Consider the following 19,141-nt stretch of genomic DNA (forward strand, 5'->3'; position numbering starts at 1 on the left):
GTTTCAACCAAAAAGGTCAAAGTAAAGGTCATGACTTGTATTGGCATTTCACATGTCTTAAACATGGTGAGCGCTTTGAGATGCCCATCAAATTCTGATTTCCCCTAAAAAAATGTGGTCAGGATCCTGACATATCTCACCGGGATTCCCGACTCATCACACCAGGATACGTTGGGATAAGTCGGGATGGATGTATCTCGAGGTGTTACATCAGGAAAGGTGATGTCGGGATCCCGACCCAACCCCGACCCAACGTGGGATACGTTAGGATAAGCAGAGCAAAAAAACAATGTGAACTTTATGGAATTTCAGCTGGTTATCTGTTACTTCTAAGCAATAGTATTTGAAAGTTCTTTGTGTTTTGAAAGTTCTTGCACTTCATGTACACCCGTTACAAAAGTGAGCCCTGACTTCAGAAAACGCTGGTACGTTTGTGCTATGTCCTCGTTTTGGAAGCGTAATAACCTTGTGTCTTAACATTTATTTATTTTACCGTGACAATTTCAGTTTGCAGAGTCTTTCCAAAGTGTGTCTGTCATTGAAGGGTGTCAATTATAAAATGAAATGGCCTCGTTTTTGTAGCAGGTCTTCATGCCCACTTGATACACTAACAGCTTTGCAAACGAAAGTCCTTGATAAAAACAACAAAATACAATTTGGGAGGAAAATAACCATGCTGAAATTGGGCCCCGGGCACACAGTTATGAAAGGCCAACCTCTTAGTTTCCTTAGCAACTGGGGGTTCAAATTGAATTAACCCCATTTGGACTTGTTACAATTCCCGCCAAAATGTTTTGATTTGATATGGTTGCCTTGCATGAATTATATGGACCTGTTGTGTGGAGTATGTCTTAGTGTGGTATGGTGTTTAAGTTGAGCAGAGCTGCCAACTCCCCGATTCTGCAGAACTTTCCCTGAAAATAAACCAATCTTTCCGGCCATGTTCTGATGAACAAATTTGAAAATCTCCTTGATTATGGAAACTTTGTCCCTATTACGTTGAATGTAAATATCTCTCTGTTTGTTGTACGAAATCTGCAAAATGTTAGCAGCTTTGATGTACATGTAGCAGCATACTTAGTTTAAAGCCATTGGACCCTTTCGGTAAACAGTATTGTTTCGTGTATCACAACTTCTATATAAAATAACAAACCTGTGAAAATTTAGGCTCAAGCGGTCATTTGAGTGGGGAGAAAATAACGGAAAACCCACCATTGGTTTCCGCACATTTCCTCTTGTCATGACATGTGTTCAAACTAAATTCGTAATTCTCGCTATCGAGAATTGATATTGTTTTAATGTTTTCTCAAAAAGTACAGCATTTCATGGAATAATATTTCAAGAGAAGTCTTTCACCATTACCTTCTGTAAACCCTGTAAGTTATCAATAAATCTGTGATTTTTTTTTTTTTTTTCTGTACCGAAAGTGTATAATGGCTTTAAACAAATGTTTGAAACTGTTGACAATAATTTAAAAGAGTATTTGTATAGACCGTGTTACCTTTGTAGAGTTATCTTTAACATTCCACAGCATTTTCTGGCGACAAGATGTATGTAAAATGGGCATATCATTTATGATGACCACATGCCTTTCGTTTTGAGTGCTTTAAAACCTTTTTGTTTTTGAACATCATCTGCCGTTAGATAGATACATGTATAGATAGATAAAATGGTTTATTAAAAAAACTGTCCTCGCAGCACAAAGGCTGAATTACAGCAATTTTACACGTTAACGTGGTTTAAAGGGGGGGGGGAATAGTCCATGTGCATAGTGCTTACGACAGCCTTTCCCAGTGCATTGGTATTACTATCATTAGACCGATCAAAGCGCTCCGACACAATTTTACATTGGGAAAAAAAAGGGTATAAAACCCTTTTTTTCTGAGCTTGTTTTTCTTTTCAGTCTATAAAATTGTATTCCTGTTGAACTTTATCAGATGGTCTTACTAATGTATCTGTTTGTACACAAAAACCATACCCAAAGTTCATCGAAAAGTGTTCCGTAATCGTTGTTAATTAACCTGTCTGTCTTTTGTGTAATATTTTCAGGATCTTGCGAGAGCCGAGTACTTCACCGCCACCGACCAAGCACAAGAGAAAGAAGTCTAGCCGCCATCGCAGTCGGTAGGTCTGACTTAAATGTATAGAGCTCGTAAATCTGTAATTTAGTCTCAATGGTTTGCCGTGATTGAAATATAGGCTGTGATGAGACAAGCACTGACTAATCAGAGCAGCTGTCTGGGCTAAGCACAACAAAATTATGCTGAGCAGAATAAGGTTACCAGCCAAACGATGGTGTCACATGTACAATTTGTGACTGGTACCCTGTTAAATCTGTAATTTAGTCTCAATGGTTTGTCTTGAGTGAAATATAGGCCCTGATGAGTAAGCAATTATCAGAGCATCTGCTTAGGCCCGATTTCACAGAGCAGCTAAGCACAACAAAATGTAGTTTTTAAATTGCCCCTTCACAGTAAACTTTCAAAGTGATTCTGACGACAATAATAATGAAAAACGTTCAAACACTTGGTGTGGAGGGCAGGTGTCACAGACAGGAAATTTAATAAATGCACAACTCATTAATCAATGACATAAAAAAAGACTCATTAGTCATTAGGGCCCTCCTGCTGGGCTCTGCGCTGGCCATTAGTAAGCCCCAATCAAATAAAAATAGCAAATCAATTGATTTTTTATGGTTTGCTATTGTAGAGGCACTTGACAGCCAGTGGGTGGGAAGAGCATGATCGCTCACTTTGTTTTTGTTATCAGAGGTGGTTGAACTTTGGCAATTGTAGTCAACTTTGTGCACTGCAGAGCTCGGATTCAAAGAGCTGGGGTGGATTTCACAAAGAGTTAGGACTAGTCTTATCTTGAGTTAGGACCAGTTACTTGTCCTAACTTAGGACTATCAATGCAATTTGCATATCTTCTAGGACTAGTCCTAAGTTAGGACTAGTCCTACATGTAACTCTTTGTGAAATCGACCCCAGTATACTCACCCAGTATCCCAACATATGCATAAAATAAGCATGTGAAAATTTGTGCCCAATTGGTCATTGAAGTTGCCCCAAAACAATGAATGAATAAAACACCCTTGTTGCTTCAGAATTGTGTGGTTTCAGCTGGGAGTGACAGGCTTCTCATTGTTGAAGCCTTTCTCAGATTCAAATTTTGGGGTAAAATGATCTCTTTCTCTAAAACTACATTACTTTAAAGGGGGTCGTTTCTAGCAATGTTTTATAATATCATGAACAGCTCTCTAGTGCTCTTTACCTAGAAAGTATTTATGGTCATTAAATGATTGAGTAATTACTAAACTACATACCCTCCATTAAAGGAGTTTGGAGGAATGTATTTCACACTCTTTAGAAATGACATTCTGTTTTTGTTGAAAACTTCCTACAATACAGGGATTTTTTATCCAGCATGCTAATTGACCTGTTTTTATCACCAGACACGCGTCCGTTGTTTTCGTAGCTGTTTTTCTCTCTTGAACGAAATAGACTTAGATCTGATGGATATTTGCTTCTCATTCGTTAACTCTCTTTCTTTCTTTCTTGGTTTGTTACTTTGTGTTTGCTCTTTGCTAGCAAAAAACGGAAAAATGGAGACATGGACAGGTAAAGTATTTTTTAAAGCGTGTGTTTTTTTCTTCTCAGATTTAACTGGTCATTATTTTCCTCTACCCCCAATCGGGTGGTTTTTGTAGATTAAAATTCCACCTGTTGTAAATTTTGCAAGAAGTGGAAAGTCAGCATCCGCTAGCAGTGGAGATTACATGTAGATATAGAAGGAAGTCAGAGGGGGTTTGACTGCTTGCCTTGGAGCAGTGTTTCTCCGTTCTGATGAACTGAGTGAAATTGTACAAATATAAATTGATGATTGACGACAACATAAAGCGGTCTGCATACTGAAAACTATGTGGTGCTCAACTACACGTTGACCCAATCCACCAAACAAGTTTTACAAATTAATACATAGGTCATGGAAAAGTCTTATCAATTACACAAAGTGATGAATTTGATTAGTATTTTCTTTATGGCACGGATATTTTTACAATTTAGTCTTATTAGAGTTATCAACATTTGTCGATTGGTTCTAAAAGACGCATCTATATAAAATAATACTTGAAATCTATGTATGCATAGGATTTTTTTTAAATAAATATCTTTTAAGATACAAATAGAGTCAGCAAACGAACTTTATTGTTGAGCCTTTTTTAATAATTAGCTTTAAATATAAATATGTAATGATATTTTCATATTTGGAAACAACAACAAAATGAACAAAAACTATGACCGATTGAACTGTAGGAAGTATCACAGAATACACCTTCGGGCTATCTAGATATCTATCAACCCTCCAAATCATACACTGCAAATTAATTTCAACATGGTCGGGAAGACTTCGTGGGAGGAAACAAATGCCAGCGTTTCATCAGCGCTCATGATGCGCGGCATGTTGATACTGTTAAATCAGGCAAATGTCCCAGGCTTTGGCTGAGAGTAGACAAGACCGAAAGTGAAAAGGATTTGTTATCCTGTTTTATCCTGTAAAGTCATGATTGATTAGAAACTGACAAAAAACGACAAGTGTGATCTACGTGTACTAGTAATACAAGTCATAAACACGCGAAAACATTGGTTAGATTTTTTGGTGTTGTACAATACTTTAAAGCTTTCATTTAGTGCTGTCCGGTGTGATTGCTGTTTATATAGTTCATCAATTACTTTCGCTCGCTGGGTGGGTGCAAGCCTTCAAACTAGATCAATCTTTTGATTTTCATTTAGGGTTTTTAAGGGTGAGACTCTGTAGAATTCGTAACTCTTGCTGATATTTGAACATTAGGCCCTTGTTACGGCACTCAATTTTCTTTCCTGCAAATGTTAAAGCAATAATTATATGGAAAGATCAGGTTTTTAAAACTGGTCACACACGCACCAGGCTTGAAGTCCATGCTCTAGAAAGATTTATCTGTTGTTGTGGCCCAGATACACTGTACATGTATAGAGGCATACTTGTACAAGCTTGATGGTAAGGTTTGTAAAAGGCACTTCACTTCGTCTTTTGCATGATATTTAAAGACACTGGACACTATTGGTAATTGTCAAAGACCAGTCTTCTCACTTGGTGTATCTTAACATATGCATAAAATAACAAACCTGTGAAAATTTGAGCTTGACTGATCGTTGAAGTTGCGAGATAACTATGAGAGAAAAAACACTCTTGTCACACGAAGTTGTGTGCTTTTAGATGCTTGATTTCGAGACCTCAAATTCTAAACTTGAGGTCTTTAAATCAAATTCTAGAAAATAACTTCTTTTTCAAAAACTACGTCACTTCAGAGGGAGCCGTTTCTCACAATGATTTATACTATCAACCTCTCCCCATTATATTTTATGCTAATGATAATTTATGATATTTATTTTGAATAATTACCAATAGTGTCCAGTGCCTTTAAGGGGCACTAGGGCCAAGACAAGAGGCAACAGATGCCATGGAGTTCAGATTCCTCCTCATTCAAGGCTTCTTTTTATGTATCAAGCCTGAAACTTAATCTTTCAGAAAGCATCTTTCAGACCCTTTTTATATATTTCAAAGGCCACTTCCAATGGACCTTTATCATGGTGCAGCCATCTTGAATTTCTCCCATTGATATCAATGTTACCAAACCGAGGCTGGAAGAGCAAAACAGTCTGGTTCCTATTTGCAAAATGATTATTAGCATTCATTATTGTTACTTGATACGAGGAACAAGACCAAGATGGAGGAAGCATGATAAAAGTTCTATTGGTCGGGTTGGTGTATTTGTATCTTTTGTCCACTTTATAGGACCCAAGTTCGAATCACATCGGGGCACTCTGTGGATTGGTACAAACTGTAAATAACAACAATATCTCTGTTTACATCAATATTTGATAACAGTTTATATTTTGCCACTTACCCATCTCAGATCAGAGAGTACATCCCCCGTGCGCAAGGACAAGAAGAAGAAATCACACAAGAGAAAGAGAGACAGGTGATTTAATCTTACTTCAGTTCTGGTAGGGGTAACCACCCCTATACAAAAACGTGTAGCTTGTCAGATTTATTTGAATGTCAGACTAACACTGTTGTGTGCCCAGTTTTTGTTTATGTATTTGCAAATTGTGTGCTGCATGATCACAACTGAAAATTGTATATATTTCGAGTAAAAAAACTAAAAGTGTTTTCAGTTTCTCCACCTTTCACACTTTTATCTCTGTGTAGTTATTTAGGCTTGGATACATACTGGGTAGGATATGAAAAACTTGGGTTTCATTAGATAGTTTGGGATTGAATGTACATGTTTACATGTATGGTTACTTTACTTTAAACACATTTGTAGCATTTCGGTTTTACAAACTATCAATTTTCTTTTTATGGAAAGGTTTCCATTTTGAAATATTTTTTAAAGGCAGTGTCCTTTTTTCAGTACATGTTTGGATTATCTGTTTCATTGTGTAAAAGAAGGGGATTTTGGGTTAAACTGCATGTCATCAGGAAGTCTTATGCTTGCCTTTGTGTTTGTTCTTTGTGCACAAGGGTTTATATAGGCTTTCATTTTATACAAACCTTATTTTTAGTGTTCTTAGAAATAGACAAACTACTTGAATGTCAAACCATTGATGAAAAAAAATCCACTATAGCTTGTATACATACTGCATAAAAGCATTACTCCTAGATAGGTGTTTACATTTCTATGCATGGCCAGTGAAGCATGGATGGTGTTGGATGATGAACCAAAGGGCTTCACAATATACAATAATGGATCGCATAGTAGGAGGGGTGAAATGAGATCTAAATTTGCCATACTATGTATACAGTTGTAACCCTTTCGCAATCAGATTTAAGTTTTATATCAAATAGGTTTAGTTTGTGTCTTTCTGCACTTAACAACAAAACCTGTAGGAATTCCTTTTTATTTATGTGTGTATTGTGTCTACATGTACAATGTATCTTCATGTCCTTACTACTATTTATGTTGGTACGTACTTTTCCTCCTTAGCTTTCATGCTTTCTTCTCAGTTAGCTTTTCCCTCTGTACAAAAGTTTCATGTAGTTAAACAAAATATATATTTTCTGCCTGCATTTGTAGTTTAGTTTATAGTTTTTGGAAACACTCAAATCTTACTAGTTTGTATCTGCACAATGTCATCTTTACCATAATGTGGTTTAAAATAATCATATTTTAATTTGCAATGTCATTTGCCAGCACCCATTTCATCAAATTCCAAGTCCAACTTTGGCAACATTTTTCAGTAATTGTTCTACCTCTGTTTAAAAAAAATATTGTGAGCAACTTCACAAGCAAGGTTCTTACAAAATGGTGAGTGGCTGCATTTGTTTGGTACAATGTTGTACTTCATGGACACCTTTTATGGTTATTGGACCCTGTCCTACAAAATCATTGCTATTGGGGTTTGGGGTTTGGGTGGGACAAGGGTGGGGTAAAATGGGTGTGGTCCGGTGTACACATCTCCTTTTGTAGCTTTCGTATTTGTTTGCATGAGAACGCATCAATATTTTCCACTTCTACTTGTCTTTAAATGTCACTTGCCATCCATCCAACTACAAGTTGAACTTTGCGGATAACATATTAACTTCTAGACACTGAGGTTTGTGTTTAACATTGACGTGCTTGAGGGTTGCAAGTTTGCGTTCCATCTCGCTCATTTCTAAGCAGTGTGGTCACGAATCTGTACTTGAACGGGGACGAACAGAATCTTGTTATTGATATTTCTTCAATTATCTTTTCCCAGCTGCTTTCAAAGCTGGAAGTTTCCGTCTGGTGTAATGAATGTTTCAATGTTTAATGTTTTGTATAATGAGCTAACTGATATTAATACATGTATCTGGTGCTGTGATTAACTGAGTGTAACCACATCTAATTTGTCCGCTTATTTCTTTTCTGTTTTGTCACAAACAAAAGCTGTGAATGTTTTATATTGTATCTTTAATTATACACTCTATGTCACAAGGAGTTTCATGTAAATATCAAGATGTTACTTTAAGAACGATATTTTGTACAAGGTGAGAAAGTTTTAATGAAAAATAACGAAGATAATTTTCAAAGTTTGGAAAGAGTAGTTTTATAAAACCTTCAGTTTTGGGTATTGCTTTTTGTTAATTTGTTTGTTTCTCTGTTTGTTTACTGGCTTCACTATTTCATCATTTTGTGTAAATAATGTATTGCATGGTGTGAATATCAAACTGCATGCATTCTCACGCTAACGATAACTTCATGACATTTTATCCATATAGATGTTGACTTGCATGACTGTAAGAAAGTATTTACAACTTTTTCTTAATAGGGGGGACATTCACTGAGTTCTGCATAGGATACATTTCTGTAGCTGCTTTTTGCATACATTTGCATACATTTGCATACATTAGCCACATTAACCAATCACCTGTGTTTTACTGTGCGTAATAACGAGCCTTAATGAATAACCCTGAAACCATCTTCTTTTTTCGTTATTTTCATTCCTGTGCTCACTTACGCATCCTATAGTCCATAATCTTTATATGTGGAACAATCAAGGTAAAAACTTCTGCATTACTTTATGTAAATCAGGTCTTTCATACATGATGCAGAACTGATCATATCTAGGAAATCAGTTTCCTATCTGTCAAATCAATTAAAGATCAATTTTACGCTAATTTTGTAAAGTAATGTTAAAATTAATGCGCATTATAATTAAATGGTGTGCATATAAACATGTAACATTTAGTAAGGTTAAAAATCTGTATGTTCGCAGATTTACGCATAATTTACATGTTTTAAAGATGGTTATGCTGAAAAACTTCCCTCAAAATATTTTTGCCTGAAAAGCTATTTTATTATTCCTTGTGGCAAAACAGTTTACACACAATTTCTTTTGTTGTTTAAATGGTGATAAAATATTGTTCTGGATCAAGGAATAACAACTCACTCACAAATTTACAAGTTCTTCCAATTATACACGTTTCTTGATATAAACAAATAATATGAGATTGAAGAAGAAAACAAAATTTATTTATCACTTGGCTTTATCATTTTTTTTGGCTTGAAATTTAAGTATGGCAAAAAATATGGTTTGAAATTGTCGTCATTTGAATTTAGTACAAAATAACTAGTTGAATTGTTTGTACAAATTCATTGCACATAGTATTTACATGTTCTGGTTTTGAGTACACAACCACAAAAGGTACATTTACATTTGTATACCTCAACTTAGTTTCAGATGCTTTTTAAGGGAATATGATTTTCGAATGAAAATCGAAAGTTATTGTAAATACAGTCCTAGATCAACACTTAAGTCCTTTAGCCTTTGTATTTGTTCCTGTACATAATCTTGTAATGTATTCTCTAGAACTTTGGCTACTGTAATGGAACCTACCCAATGTACATGTCTACATTTGTAGCTGACTGAATTCTTTTTCATTTCATCGGGGGAAAAGTTACTTGTTAACTAAAAGCAAAAATTCGCACAGCTTTCATGTGTAACAGGCATATAATAAGGGTATGAAAGAGTAGACAATTAGGTCTGAAATGGCAGGATTGTTGCTGTGTGATTAAGGACCGAGCGCAATCACCTGGCCATAACCTTGCAAGGTTTTAAACTGCCATTCAAGAAATAATTACCTAATTAAAAAATCTCAAGAATTGTTTTTTACATACTCTGCTTCATCATCTGATAGCATCCGAATTTGACTCATTTTACTCAGTCCATGTTTAAACTCACGTCATCGCATTTAGTTCTCTGGTTTAAACATGGCCAGGTGATCTCCTCCTGGCCAATCAGAATGGATAAACTGTACCGGGTATTTATGACTAGTTTTTAAAACAAAATAGTATCTTCTTGAATGTACTGAATAATCGCAATGTTCAGAAAATACAGTCAACAGAACACAAAGAAAGCTACTTCTGTAAAACAAATTAGGTACTTTTTGTGAACCAGGGCCCAATTTCATGGCTCTGCTTAAATATAGGGAAATTGATAAGCTACATGTAAGAGTATAACATTTTGTTCTGACTTATGAGTGAGGCATGTACACTGTACATGTATATGTAAGTTACTCTAGACTGAACAGGTGTTTGCGGCTTACAGTTCATCATCAGACATGCTTGAATGTTTGATTGGTGACGTTTGCTCAAATTCAATCCTTTTAAGTGTAGATTTGAGTTCTGTTTGCCATTTTGTGAAGTGGCAACTCAGATCTTGTGGTCCTACTCTATGGATGAGCAAGCCATGTCTGCTTGCACATTACAGTTTAAAGATTCAAAATTAACTTATTACCAATTGAGAAAAAACACAACAACATTAAAAACCACAACAACAACAACAACAACAACAATGATCCATATTAGGCAGTGTTTGCTAATGCAGATGAGGTTGGGCCCTGGGTAAAAACCCAGAACTGATACAGTTTTGAGTAAACTTCTGTTCAAACTTTTCTGCTGTTGATATATTTTGTGAATAAAGAGTGTTAAGTAACATTGACCGAAGACTAGTTTTCAGTGCATATACGAGTGCATTATTACTTACATGTAACTCAGTAGGGAATCTCATGTTGAGCGTTGATGACACACACTGACAAGTTGTAGGTTCGTTTTACATAAAGTTGTCAGAAATTGAATTAGATATACCTAGGCACAGGCTGTGTTTTTGTGTGTTTTTTAAATTTTTTATATACACACAACTGTGCATGTATGACGACAACATTTTAGCAGTGAGACCAAGTCTAAACTTGCTGATATCATGTTTAAAACATCAACTGAAATCTTCCATTGTAGACCAGAACTGGTCTAAAGGATATTCAAAGTGGTATGCACTCCCTCATTCTGAATCCTTTTTTGTGATGGTAATTTCACTTGAAGGATCAATGAAAGATGAGCTAAATGTATGCAGGCTTAAAATAGCTTACAAACTAACTCTGCTAAGCAAAACCATACAAGGAGCTGGTCTTATGTTTACCACTGCATTGTAGTTTTTGCGAAAAGCAGTTTATTTTAGCAAATTTGTTCATCCTGCAATTGAAGCAGCTCTATCCTATTTGAACCCCAACATTTATCTGTTTCAAAAAGCTTCAGAATCGGTGGTTGACAACTCAATGTTTCGAAAGAAGTAAATCAGGCATCATGTGTTCTAATATTGAAGCTTTTGTAGGGATTTGTTTACAATTGAGAAACAGTTTCTCTAAATACGTTTGGCCTTTGGATGATCTTAAGCTGCTTGGTTGTAATTTCAAGAAGTTGTCTAAAGTTGATTTAAACTGTAAGGCCAAGCTCATACTTCAAGCCATTGCTTCGCGCATCCCGATTATTGTTTTCACTTTCGCATTCGCTGGAGAATGAACTGGGCTTTAGTGTTTAAGTCAACACCAAGAAATGGTTCTAGGAGGTTTAATTTAAAAATTTAGGTCAACTTTATTTTGGATGATGCTATACCAAAAAGGTATGGTTAACATTGTTTTAAAGTTAACCGTTTTTACTTGTACAGTAGTAGCAAATCATCAGCTCAGGACTATAAAATTGTGAGTGCAGTTTGAATGGATTTCATAAAATTGCTTTTGCATATTTTGGAGCTCCTGTTAAATGGAGGCTATGTCTCAATAATGGTCTTCAAAGTCGTTGTTGACAGTTTCTATAAAAGACATTTACTTCTGGATTTTGATTCATTTTTCAAACTTATAGCCATTTTTCACTTAACATAACAGCCTTTTAAATATTGCCGGTATGAAATTGCAATTAACAACTTTATAGCACTGAGCCGAAGAAATATTATAAATAGCCAATTGTCTATTTGCCAAAAGTCGGGGTTTTCGTGAGTTAAATTTGAAGGAAAAGTGTGATTCAGTTCCCCGAGCAAAAGACGATTTCAAAATAATCACAAACTCAACGGTAGCGGAATGAAATTTGCACCATGTATCAGAGTTTTTATCAGTAGATTTATGAGATCTTATTTCTGCCGATGATTCTACAGAGAAATCTTTGTTTCCTATAATTCATCAACTCAGGCCATTAGATAATCCATATTCAACATCCCTGAACAAAAATAACAGACCATGATGTTCCCTTAATTCTCATGCGGTGGTTCTGATTTTTCTTTTACAACCATCGATAAAAAACAACCACCAACCCAACTTTCATCACGTGTGCATGTTTGTTTATTCGTTGCTCTATCCCTCCTCTCTCTTGGAGCATACTAAAAACAGCCTGAGCAGGCTAATATCCCAAAGGTAATTAACCAACTCCACTCTTGATTGCACTCTTCTTCTCTTGTTTTTTTAATTTTTTTTTTTTTTTTTGTGAAATTAGAAAAGCTATTACTGGTATGTTTGGCGTGTTATCCACAACGTTTGCCAGTCAGTCGCTGTGCTTCATTCGATATGTTGTTTCTACCTAAGCTAGTACCAACCAATCCATTTATAACCATTCTCTGTTAATTTTTACGACAAGTTAAGGATTTTTTTAAAGCGCTTCAAATAATCCACTTCTTGGGGGATTGAAATATTGCTACCACCTTTTACTGTCTCGGCATATAAATTTTGAGAACGAAAAACAAAATAGAGTGTAAAAAGGCAACAATAATTGTTGCCTCTTTACACTTTTCAATTTATTTAGTTTTTCGTTCTCTTATACAAAAAACAGAGTTTATGTGTGTAGTTATGCATTTTAATGATTTGAGATGGATACCAAAATTACCATTTAAAAGTTGTGAATTTATTTTTCAAAGATAGAAAGTTTCAGTTTTTATTTTATTTATTTTTTTTATTATTTTTTAAATTGACAAAAACGAAAGCAATTGAAGTAATAGTTGGTTTTTGAGTCCGTAAGTTTTCTTGGCCTAACTGTAAATAATTGCATGAGCTGTTAGTATTTTTACTTCATGTATATGTACATGGATTGTTCACTGGTGTCATTTTAAATCAGATTTTACTCACTTTTTCCATTGATAGTGCGTGTCTCATAACTTTCCCAACCTTTCAGCTCTATCCTTTGACTCTCCCAGTATTCCGATTCCGTTGTTTTCCCCCCTTTTTTTGATCAACCCTTCCGTCGCTGTTTTCATCTCATTGTATGGTTCAATGGGTTTTGATCGTGAAATTAAAATTAACAAATCCAAGTTGCTGTTAACAGGAATAAATAACTTATGAAACGTTTTATGGGTTAAACTGTCTTGCTGTGCCACTATATCATCGCACCTCAGACCATTTTTCACAGCGTCACTTGGTGTTTGTGATAACCTGTTTTAACTCCCCGCACAAAACTGAGTTATTAAACAGTTTATGGTGTATTATAGTCCTTCCTTTTTTTATAACCAGGGTTAAGCCCTGCGGTTAAATAAGTTAACACTCTTAACCGAGTTGATTAAACCAGATTAACACTCCATTAACCATTTATTTTCCTGTTTCTCCTTACTATATAAAATGCTGCTTTCAGATCAGGGAAAAAGAGTAAAAAACACAGGTACAAGATGTTGTGAATAGACCTTTAATGTTGGAGATTGAGTAAACTCTTTTTGTGATCGTCAGTTTACTTTTTGTGAATCTTCTTTTGAAACTTGGTATAAATTGGTCTAATTGTATGTAGTGCAATCTGTGTAGTGCGTAGCCTTGTTGCATTTCTGCCTTCGCTTGCCGTCATTATTTATGTACTTTGTATGCACATTACAGGTTACTCTCTTCAGTTAACACATTTTGATTTTGCCTGCATGTTCTAACACCGAAAATGAAAGGGATTCAGCTCATTTCCAATCACTGAAAACATTATTTATCATCACATTCATGAAGGCCAGATCTTTCCAAATATCTTGCACAGCTTACATGTACGATGTACTGGTACATGCAGTGAATTATCAAACACTTTCTTTTATAGATGGTAATATTGCATCTAGGATAAAACATATAACATATCCAATACGTATTTCAAATGTCTCAGTATGTGCACATGAAGCTGATAAATTAACGAATCCCCAAAAAATCTTTCTGTTTGAAATGCTTCAATCTTTGAGAAAATCATCATTTTTGGGGGGGGTTTTATGAGCTTTCTGAAGTTTAGTACGATACCATCCATTTATATTACATTGGGTTTTTGTACTTTTTATTCACTTGTCCGTGTTTGGCTTTTGTCTGAACAGACATTTTGCTTTCACTTTGGCTATGGAAAGATTCTGATTTTATAAAATTTTGCTGGAACACATGCTAGTGCCTCCTTTTTGACAAGATCTTTTCTCTCATTGGCTGTTGCACAATTTTGCTTTTGTATTATGTCGTTGTCTTTATTGCACGTATAAGTTTTCTTTGTCGTTTATACCCTTTCAGGTGTTTTCTTTGTCCTGATCATCTTAAACTGGACATTTAAAGGGATTCAAACAAGGTTTTAATTCTAACTTGTCTTTAATATTTGATCATCCCCATTGACGTGTGTTTTTTCACTGAAGCGATCCAAGCCATCAGGTTTCACCATTGCCCCTGATGTGACCAAGCCAACTCATGTAACCACAGCTTTTTCTCAAATATTGCAGTATTCATTTTTTAAACTTAGCGCCTGGCTTTACACTAACTTGACCAGTTAACATTATTACCAGTTTTGGTAATAGAGTATAGGATGTAGTGCAATCATTTTAAACTGCCACAGTTGCCCGGTTAACTTGATAAGATGTAATTTAATGCTCAACTTTTAGAAAACAGCTATTAACAAATTTAGGTTTGTTTTTGTAAGACGAGTTTGCCAGCAATTATGTAAAATGAAAGCTATGTTTTTAAATAACATATTGAAAGTTAGGGCATGGTGAAATTAATTCAAAGGAAAGTTCTTGATTTCCCATGCCACCATGTGTGTTTGTGCTGCTGAAAATAGTGTAGTGCTTACCAAATTGATAAAGCAATAACATGTATGAAAATCACTTATTGCGCATGGCATTAGATTTCAAGGTTAGCAGCTTCAGTATGAGCCTTTCCCCTAATATTGCTTATCAGTTTTCGAGTATTCATAGCAAATAAACTAGTGCTGCATTGGTAGTATCTCAAAATTTATTTTAACTTGACTTTTTTTACTTGTTGTGTAAGAATCGCTTATTGGTCAAGTATAGTATCGGCCCATTAGTGTGACATGGTAAGTGGGTTAGAATGAGTAATTTATAGTAACATTCAAATTATCAAAAGTAATATTTCCAACTGGTGTTTTCTAGTCTATAAGAAAGACTCTGTTTTGGTGCTAACTCAAGGCGGTTACTCCCCTCTTTTGCATTTTTGCACAGCCACTGTCAAGGGTACACTTTTTGATACAAAGACACCAAAATTAACAACGGATAATGAGTAACTCAAGCACTTCTTATTCACTTTTTATTCATAATTGACACAACGGTTGTTACATGTAGGTGAAAGATAAACAACATTGATATGAAGCTGCTACATCAGTGGTTATAAAACTGTTCATAAAATTGACTAAAAAAAGATGTGTACCCATGATTGTGGCTTTGCACATTTACATGTAAACCACTGGTCACTTTTATTGGTAAGCAGTTTGCAACTTCTGTTCAGAAATGAAATTTATAAGTGTTTCCATCATGCACTTTTCTAGCATGTGTTCTATACATCTGAAATTTTTAGCATTTGTTATGCAAGTTGGGATGTGATATCACAAATTTGTCATTGTGGATCACTTTGTTCACAACAATTGACTCTTTGTGCCTGTAAAAATAAATTTGCCTGTTTATCTAATATCGGCTTAGTTAACTTTTTTGTTTGCATTCATTCTTCAGGTCCAGTAGTCGCTCCAAGCGCAAACATAAGAAGCATCATAGTAAAAAGTGAGTAAACGTTATTAGCATTCATCACAGAAATAATCAAAGAAGAGGCCAGAACAATACATTCTTTTCCGCTTTACCAACTCACACCTGTTATCTTCATGTAACTCCTTTTCTAAACTGTGGCCACAATTTTTTAACTGTATTGTGAACAAGCCAGTACTGTTGCTGACTGCCCCAGACAGATGAACTGCTCATAAAATCTGTTAAGTTAATGCCCCAAGTATTTTAATGTAAACACACACACTAAGTGAAAAAAAATGTATACTTTTCTGATTTTTTCTGGCCAAACTCAGAAATTCTTAAATGGAGCTTCCCCATAATGGTAGAATAGTGAGCCATTTTTTTAAATGAAGTGATTTTTTTTCTATCAGGTCCCAAGACAACGGTGATAAGAAAAGTCATCACCATCGGCACCACAGTTACAGTGATTCTCCTTCAGACTATAGCTCTGGGGGCAGTTCTTACTCCGATTATGACAGTGACAGGTGGGTAGATTGTTGTAACGTTGATGTTATTCAACCTTATGGAAGTAGCTGGTAATCACCAGGATGTGCTTGAGTTGTGTGCTACTTTTTGCGTTTCTTTATTCATATACATCATGTACAAAATTTTACAGACATGCAGACCTACATGTACCAAGAGCTAAACCCTCTGATAAATGGAGCCATCAGGGCCGAATTTTGTGGCTCTGCTAACCGCCGAATTGTGCGCTTACAATCACCATTCTCCGCTCACTGTGCAAACCCTGAACTTCTGAGCTAGCTGTGTGTGTCAGCAGGGAGCACACAAGCGCTTAAGCAAAATAATTCCTGCTAAATTGTGAAAAAATGCTTGGCGTCAGCTTCTGTAATTCCCTGCTTCTGTAAGCGCAGATTCTTTGCTTACGGTAAGCAGAGCTGTGACATTTGGCTCTGTTCTTTGTAGCAGGCTTCTAGATGTCTTGCTAAAAGCCTTTGCTAGGTTCAGTGGTTTCCAGTACCCCCCCCCCCCTGCCAATCACTCTTTTGGCTTGATGGGGTGCCAGTAACTAGTGGATGGAACATCCTGCATTGGTGTAATTCCTGCAGTTGATCTTGGGGTTTAATTTCTCCTGTTTATATCTTGTAGTTCTCGCAGCCCTTCTCCGAGGCGTTCCCGCAAGTCCCGCTCCACCTCGCGCAAGAGGAACCGGCACGCCTCCTCCAGCCCTTCCCGCAATAGCAGACGGAGGTCAAGATCCTCATCCCCGAGGTCAAAAGATGACAAGAGGTCACCTAGGGATTCTGATAGGTCCCAACGAAGAAGAGATACAAGGTACTGCCTGGAGTTCTGCAATTATTTCCTTGCTTGATCGCAGGATTTATTTTTCTTAATTTCCTGAACTTCGTTTCCCTCTAAAGGGGCTGGTGGCAAACAGAACATAGCCTGATGAGTGGATGCACTGTGCATGCTACACACTGGAATATCAGAGTGTCATAAGAAGTCACCCCTTTGTTTTCGTAATGCTAAAACAAATAGTTCCGGCCTGTATACATGTCTGTCGGTGGCATCCTATGCACAACTTTATAACAAGGTTATAAGGCTGTTGTATTGTTTATGAAAGTTGTGCCTGTGTACTTGTAAATTGTTTAAGAGATAAACACAGCTTTTGGGAACAAACTCTGGACCAAGCAGTGTGCTCTGCGGCACCCTCGTTTCACTACTTTGCTTTATCAAATTTGTGTTCCTTGTGGAACCTCCACTTTTAATGTAAATATAATGATTTTGATTATTCTTTAGGTCTCCGTCACCTAGTAGGAGAGATCGTAGGTCAAAATACTCTCGCAGCCCATCCCCGCGAAGACGGTCCAGAAGCCGCTCAAGGTATGGCTTATCAGAAAGCAACACGGGTCTCTTATATGATAAAAATGCATATTTATTATTAGAGGAAGGCTCCATGAAAGATAAAGAATAACATCCTTTTTCTATGGCAACTCACGACTGTTATGTCATTGTGATTTCTTTTCCAAACAGTAGACTCAATTGGATCATGCACAAATCAGTAGGGCTGCTGACTCCCAGAAGCAGATGAACTCCTCATTCATTATGTTGATGACCAAAGTAACTCGCTCCCTCTTTTTGGAGATTTTTTTATTTGACAATACTCAAGCACTTTTTATTAAGCTTTGACTCTGCAATTTTTAAATAACATTGAGATAACTTATACATCAATGATTCTCAAACTGTTGTTCATAAAATGGATAAGGAAAAAGTGCACCCATGATTGTAACTGTCTTCTACTGCAAACTGAGTAGTTTGTGGTTGTGTCTTTAAAACCGCTTCTGGTGAGTTTCTTATTTTGCTCTTCATTTTATTCCATCGGACAGGTCAAGATCCCGAACCCCAATATCTCGTAGACGATCTCCCTCTCCCAGACACTCTCCCTCACCGAACCACACCATCAAGAGCCCCTCAATATCTGAGAAAAGAAAAGACTTCTCACCGATCCGCAAACGACGGAACTCTCCGAGTTTTCTGGATCGTCGGAGAATAACAAGGTATGGGGGGCTGGTTAAGTAGAGGTCAAAGGTTACCAATTTTAATAATGATGATGAGATTAGAGAGTGAGAGTGTGGTACATTTTTGTGTCTATTGTCATGTACTCAAACTTAGACCTTTAAGCAAAATATCCTGTGTGACTCTTGGCAATTTATGAGGATCATACATGTCTGCTTAAAGTCGTACAGTATTTGGGTCTGTGCGTGATGTTTAATAAAGTTTGGAGCTTTATTATTTTGGATGAAACATTTCTGAAGGAATTTAAATGAAATTTTGCATCTATGGGAAGAGTGAGCTGCTGAGCTTTTCAAACCATTGGCTCTGGCTTGGGATCTCTCCCTCCATTTTGAACCCAAATGATGTGTGATCTTACAATGTTATAGTGGCTAGGGGAGGCCAAGCCAGAGCCATGATTTAAGAAAGCTGGTCAATAAAAGTGCTTGAAAAAGTTGATGAGTTTGAGGAAAGGACACTGAGTTGCAAAAGTTTGATTAAATCTTGCTTTGGGAAAGGAATGAACATGATTGTAATTGAGATGATGAAAGAATTTTTTCTTTTCTTCATAAATAAACATTTTGTTTTTATAGAGATGCTAACCTTTTCTATTTCTTGAAAATAAACTATTGACAAATTATTCTTGAACCATTTAAATATAAATCAATTAACCAATATCTGTTTGAATTCACCCAAGACATTGGAAGTCTAACTTAAAATTAATCTCAATTTTTTTAATAACTTGTTTTAATAAATACTCAGAGGGATTGTAATAGTTTGTCAATAGTTGCGAATTATAATTTTATTATTAA

At 36.0% G+C, this 19,141-nt stretch overlaps 1 protein-coding gene across 9 annotated transcripts in view; it reads left to right on the plus strand.

Annotated features, from left to right (window-relative positions):
- LOC117290394 (serine/arginine repetitive matrix protein 2-like) overlaps window positions 1–19,141 on the plus strand; it is a 61,988-nt gene that overhangs the window by 35,088 nt on the left and 7,759 nt on the right. For 5 of the 9 annotated variants that reach the window (XM_033771769.1, XM_033771776.1, XM_033771777.1 and 2 more), the window contains exons 5-14: window positions 2,050–2,124; window positions 3,591–3,620; window positions 5,954–6,019; window positions 12,220–12,243; window positions 13,448–13,474; window positions 15,771–15,818; window positions 16,190–16,303; window positions 16,926–17,111; window positions 17,577–17,660; window positions 18,164–18,334. In XM_033771769.1, coding sequence (XP_033627660.1) covers window positions 2,050–2,124; window positions 3,591–3,620; window positions 5,954–6,019; window positions 12,220–12,243; window positions 13,448–13,474; window positions 15,771–15,818; window positions 16,190–16,303; window positions 16,926–17,111; window positions 17,577–17,660; window positions 18,164–18,334 — 825 coding nt within the window. The remainder of the gene's footprint in view (window positions 1–2,049; window positions 2,125–3,590; window positions 3,621–5,953; window positions 6,020–12,219; window positions 12,244–13,447; window positions 13,475–15,770; window positions 15,819–16,189; window positions 16,304–16,925; window positions 17,112–17,576; window positions 17,661–18,163; window positions 18,335–19,141) is intronic. The other 4 variants (XM_033771772.1, XM_033771773.1, XM_033771774.1 and 1 more) reach the window with 4 other exon arrangements.

Source organism: Asterias rubens, chromosome 5 (genome assembly GCF_902459465.1).
Source record: "Asterias rubens chromosome 5, eAstRub1.3, whole genome shotgun sequence".
Classification (NCBI taxonomy): Eukaryota; Metazoa; Echinodermata; class Asteroidea; order Forcipulatida; family Asteriidae; genus Asterias; species Asterias rubens.